Source organism: Cebus imitator, unplaced genomic scaffold (genome assembly GCF_001604975.1).
Source record: "Cebus imitator isolate Cc_AM_T3 unplaced genomic scaffold, Cebus_imitator-1.0 Scaffold32, whole genome shotgun sequence".
Classification (NCBI taxonomy): domain Eukaryota; kingdom Metazoa; phylum Chordata; class Mammalia; order Primates; family Cebidae; genus Cebus; species Cebus imitator.
In genome coordinates, this window is record NW_016107347.1 from 5202002 (window position 1) to 5207740 (window position 5739).

At 42.5% G+C, this 5739-nt stretch overlaps 1 protein-coding gene across 1 annotated transcript in view; it reads left to right on the plus strand.

Annotated features, from left to right (window-relative positions):
• Nucleotides 1-6: 6 nt before the first annotated feature.
• BCAS2 (BCAS2 pre-mRNA processing factor) overlaps nt 7-5739 on the plus strand; it is a 12750-nt gene continuing 7017 nt past the window's right edge. Inside the window, exons 1-3 of the mRNA XM_017524237.2 lie at nt 7-146; nt 257-349; nt 5222-5292. Coding sequence (XP_017379726.2) covers nt 54-146; nt 257-349; nt 5222-5292 — 257 coding nt within the window. The 5' untranslated portion in view covers nt 7-53. The remainder of the gene's footprint in view (nt 147-256; nt 350-5221; nt 5293-5739) is intronic.

Genomic DNA, 5739 nt, shown 5'->3' on the forward strand with positions numbered 1-5739 from the left:
AGAACTGAATTTACGCACACGAAGAAAACGCAGCCAAATCTGAGTTTTCCACAATGGCGGGCACGGGTTTGGTGGCTGGAGAGGTTGTGGTGGATGCGCTGCCGTATTTTGATCAAGGTTATGAAGCTCCTGGTGTGCGGGAAGCGGTGAGTGCGGGATGTCTGTGTAGTCGACTCACTGCTCGCTGGCTGTAACAAGCGAAAGAAACTTGTTACAATTTGCCGCTTCTACCCTGGCCCCCGATTCTCGTTTTTAGGCTGCAGCGCTGGTGGAGGAGGAAACTCGCAGATACCGACCTACTAAGAACTACCTGAGCTACCTGACAGCCCCGGATTATTCTGCCTTTGAAGTAAGTGTGTCTTGAGCCCAAGTATGAACGAGGATTCCTGTGAACCTTTGTTTTGGATTGTGAGCTTTAGCTAGGTAAAAGTGATTTTTAAATTCCAGTTTTAACTATTGCTTGCATAGCTACTACTTGCTTATTGTATAGATATCAGTCCATTAAAAACATAGATAAATAAGTCTTCTCCGGGGTTCGTGTTCTAAGATCCATAGGAAGACTTTCTGGGGCTCCACGAACTCACTTAATGCAAAATATTTGTGGCTACAGTTGAGATAGGGCCCATGCGTAAATTCTCAAAGGGACCCTCTCCTGACAGGGTTCACTCTACAGCAAGTGATCTAGAGTTTTTAAATATGTGTAAGCCTAATTACCTAAGCTCTTTAGAACCACTGGAGATTGGCCTATTAAAGTCTAGATATTTATCAAATGTATGTTATGTGACTGAAAGGACAAACCATATTCAAGTGTATACTGCTTTTTTCTCAGCCTTCTCCTTTGTTCCATAATCTATCCAGTGTTTTTATTAATACATTTCTGATTAATGTAGGCAAGAACTTTCACTGATATAAATACTTTCTAAGCGGTAGGTGCTGTTCTAGATTCTGAGATCATAGCGATAAAAAGATACTTTTTAAAAAAATATATTTTGTTCTAAAACAAAAGTCCTCTTCACAAAAGATAGGGCTTCTGAATACAGAAAAATACAATACAATGAGAAGCTAGATATATAAAACAAAAAGTTTACAATAGTATGTATAAATGTGTAATAATATGTAAAGGACCTATAGTGGAGGTATGTATAAGGACAACAGGATTAGTGAAAGGAGTACCAGGCTGGGCGCAGTGGTTCATGCCTGTAATCCCAGCCCTTTGGGAGGCCAAGGCAGGTGGATCACCTGAGGTGGGGAGTTTTGAGACCAGCCTGACCAACATGGAGAAACCCACATCTCTACTAAAAATGCAAAAAAATTAGGCGGCGCAGTGGCGCATTCCTGTAATCCCAGCTACTCGGGGGGATGAGGCAGGAGAATCACTTGAACCCGGGAGGCGGAGGTTGCAGTGAGCCAAGATTGCATCATTATACTCCAGCCTGGGCAGCATGAGTGAAACCCCATCTCAAAATTAAAAAGAAAAAGAGAGAGAGAAAGAAAGAAAAGAACGGAGTGCCTGTGCTTGCCTAGGGAGTCAGATGCTGTTCTACTCCACACAGTGAGTAGATAACTATTTTAAATGTATAACCTTGAAATACACCCAAGGTTCTAGTTTTAGGGTCTCATTAGCTAAATGAAATCTAAGATATTATTTCTAAATTACTGGATTCAAGTATTTCAATATGTATAGCTTGGAGGTTTTCTCCCCCATTACTCCTGTTTATTTATTAAAGGATTATGGTATTAAAAGGCAGTATTTAGCTGGGTGTGGTGGCTCACACCTGTAATCCCAGCACTTTAGGAGGCTGAGGTGTGAGGATCACTTGAGACCAGCCTGGGGAACATATTGAGACCCTGTCTCTACAAAAGAAAAATTAAAATGTTAGCCAGGCATGGTAGCGTGCACCTGTAGTCCCAGCTACTCAGGAGTCTGAGGTAGAGGGAGAACTTCTTGAGGTGGGAGGATTGCTTGAGTTACAGGCTGCCACAGCGAGCCACAATCATGCCATTGCACTCCAGCCTGGCAACAGAACAAGACCCTGTCTCAAAGAAAATATAAAAAGACAATATTAACATTAAAGTAACATGAAAAAATTGTTAGTAAGTTTGTTGTTGCTGTTGTTGTTTGAGATGTAGTCTCGCTCTGTCACCCAGGCTGGGGTGCAGTGGTGCCATCTCGGCTCACTGCAACCTCAAGGACTGTGCCTGGCTAATTTTTGTATGTTTAGTAGAGGCAGGGTTTCAGCATGTTGGCCAGGCTGGTCCCAAACTCCTTACTTCAGGTGATCTGCCTGCCTTGGCCTTCCAGAGTGTTGGGATACAGGTGTGAGCCACCACGCCCAGCCTTGGTTAAGTTTTAAGTAGAAGACACATGTTCCTATGAACATATTTTCCTATGCTTTTTCTATATATTGTTACCTAAATGTAGATGTTAACCACATTAAGAACTAAGTGCAATAATGCTCCTTACTGGACCAATTTCTGAAGGTTTCAAATAATTGCATTGAATCAGACTTTTTAAAGTACTTTCACCAGTTTTTTCCCCTCTCTCTTAAATACCTTTGTATTAAATAATCAGTAAACTGGGTTCAAGTGATTCTTCTGTAATTAGTTTACTGGTTTACTGGTTATTAATCCTTTCTTTTTTTTTTAGATGAAGTGTTGCTCTGTCACCCAGGCTGGAGTGCAACTCCTAGGCTCACTGCAACCTCCCCCACCCAGGTTCAAGCGATTCTCCTGCCTCAGCCTCCTAAGTAGCTGGGATTACAGGCATGTACTACCATGCCCAACTAATTTTTATATTTTTAGTAGAGAAGGGGTTTCACCATTGTGGCCAGGCTGGTCTTGAACTCCTGACCTCAAGTGATTCACCCGCCTCAGCCTCCCAAAGTGCTGGGATTACAGGTGTGAGCCACCACCGTGCCCAGCATCCTTTCTTAGCAACAGTTGCTAATGTATACTGGGCTCACTTTCTTACTTGGTGCACAAAACAGCCCTATACACTATATAACGATGTTTGCTATCCCCATTTTGTTTTTGAGATGGAGTCTCACTCTGTCACCCAGGTTGGAATGCATTGGTGGAGTCTCAGCTCACTGCAACCTCCGCCTCCTGGGTTCAAGCGATTCTCCTGCTTTAGCCTCCTGAGTAGCTGGAACTACAGGCACCCGCCACCACGCCCAGCCAATTTTTTTTTTTTTTTTTTGAGACGGAGTTTCGCTCTTGTTACCCAGGCTGGAGTGCAATGGCGCGATCTCGGCTCACCGCAACCTCCGCCTCCTGGGTTCAGGCAATTCTCCTGCCTCAGCCTCCTGAGTAGCTGGGATTACAGGCACGCACCACCATGCGCAGCTAATTTTTTGTATTTTTAGTAGAGACAGGGTTTCACCATGTTGACCAGGATGGTCTCGATCTCTTGACCTCATGATCCACCCGCCTCGGCCTCCCAAAGTGCTGGGATTACAGGCTTGAGCCACCGCGCCCGGCCCCAATTTTTGTATTTTCAGTAAAGATGGGTTTCACCATATTGCCAGGCTGGTCTCAAACGAACTCCTGACCTTGTGATCCGCCCGCCTCGGCCTCCCAAAGCGCTAGTATTACAGGTGTAAGCCACTGCGCCCAGCCTGCTATCCCCATTTTTTAGCTGGGAAAACTGCAGCTTAGAGAGGCTAATTGGCCAAGACCTTAACCGTTCCTCAAACTGCCTCTGAAATTACTCTTTTCATTAAATCATTTAACAACTATTTACAAAGGTCTGTTCCATGCTGGGTATTGGAGAACAGGATAGGCAGGGTCCATACTCATGAACCTTACAACCTGGAGTATTGAGACAGACAATAAATAGATCAGAAAATATCAGATTGCTGATAAATGCTGACAGAGAATGATAGTGATAAACTGACTGGGTGACTCTAGGTTGGGTGGTTGAGGAAGACCTCTCAAAGCTGAGATGAGACTACTCCATGAGCAGGGATTTTTTTTTCTTCTATGACTTAGCTCCCTGAACACTGGCTTAGTCTTTGGAGAGAGTTGAGCTAAAATTCCAGATCTGTCAGTTACTGACCATGTGAGATAAGTGTCCCTCCTGTGCCACATGGCCCAAGACCACTTATACCGCATTTTTATACTGCCTCTTATCTAATTATTAGCTGTTGCTCCTTGTCTGTCACTGCAGAATTTTCTAGCTAGAATGTCCTGGAGAGAAAAGAAAAAAAAGAAACTAGATAACTACATTTTCTTAAGATTGTGTGTAATTTAGCAGTAGCCCTGGCAAAATGCTTTCTCTAGAAAGAAATGCTTAATACAAAACTTTTAAACATTAATGCAGGCTTCTGTAAGGCCTTTGATACTTATTCTCTAGTCTAATTGTTAAGGTAGTTGAAGCCCTCAGAAAATTAAAATCACATAGAATAACCAAAGTATTACTATAAATGAATATTTTAAGCAGTTATTTATACTCAGGGTAGGAAATGTGCAGAACAGAAATGGGATAGGATATGGGCCAAAATGTTGGCCAAAGGAGAATAGCTATACTACGTTTAATTGCAAATAGTAAAACTGCTAGAGAAGATAGTGAATATAAAGAAAATAAATTTATTTCTTACATTTCTGGAGGCTGGAAAGTCTAAGGTTCACTGGCTGCATCTGGTAAGGGCCTTCTTGCTGATGTGGACTTGGTGTACAGTCCTGAAGAAGCACAAGGCATTACACGGCAAGGTGGGGTACACAAAAGACAAGCTGGCTTTTATAACAGATCTACTCTAGGGATAACTCATTAATCCATGAATGGATTGAGCCTTCATGACCCAATCACCTCTTAAAGGCCCCACTTCTTAATACTGTTACATTGGGGATTAAGTTTCCACATGAGTTTCAAGGGGGATGAACATTCAAACCATAGCACTGTCCAGCTGATTCTGATATGCTGCTGGAATTGAGAACCACTGGTTTAGGATTAATCTTTTTCTCTGTAGGCTCCTTAATACATGCCACTTTTCCCGCCTAAGCTGAATATGAAGCGTGTGTGTGTGTGTGTATCTGTATGCGTGTTTTCGTTCCAGATTCTAGACAGCTTTTAACCCAGAGAAGAATTAGGGGAAGGTAAATGATTGATTATAATGGGTAGTATAAAGAATAAATATCTAAGTAGCTTAAATTTGTTCTTTGGTGATTGTTAATTTCAATGGTCAACATGATCTTAAAAATCTTTCTCTGATTTACACATCAGACTGACATAATGAGAAATGAATTTGAAAGACTGGCTGCTCGACAACCAATTGAATTGCTCAGTATGAAACGGTAAGAATATTAAAATGGAAATTAAAATTTAGCTCGTTGTAACTCAATAATGAGTTGAGATTTGTGAAGAATGTATTTGCTGGCTAATATTGGCAGTGTTGGCCGGGCATGGTGGCTCACACCTGTAATCCCAGCGCTTTGGGAGGCCGAGGCTGATGGATTGCTTGAATCCAAGACCAGTCTGGGCAACATGGCAAAACTCCATTTCTACGAAAAAATAAATAAATAAATGCAAAACGTAGCTGGAGGTGGTGGCACACACCCATGGACCCAGCTACTTGGAAGGCTGAGGTAGGTAGATTGCTTGACCCCCAGGAGATGGAGTTTGCAGCAAGCCGATATTGTGCCACTGCACTACAGCCTGGGGGACAGAGGGAGACCCAGTCTTAAAAAAAAAAATTATTTATATGTGTATGTGTGTGTGTGTGTGTGTGTGTGTGTGTGTGT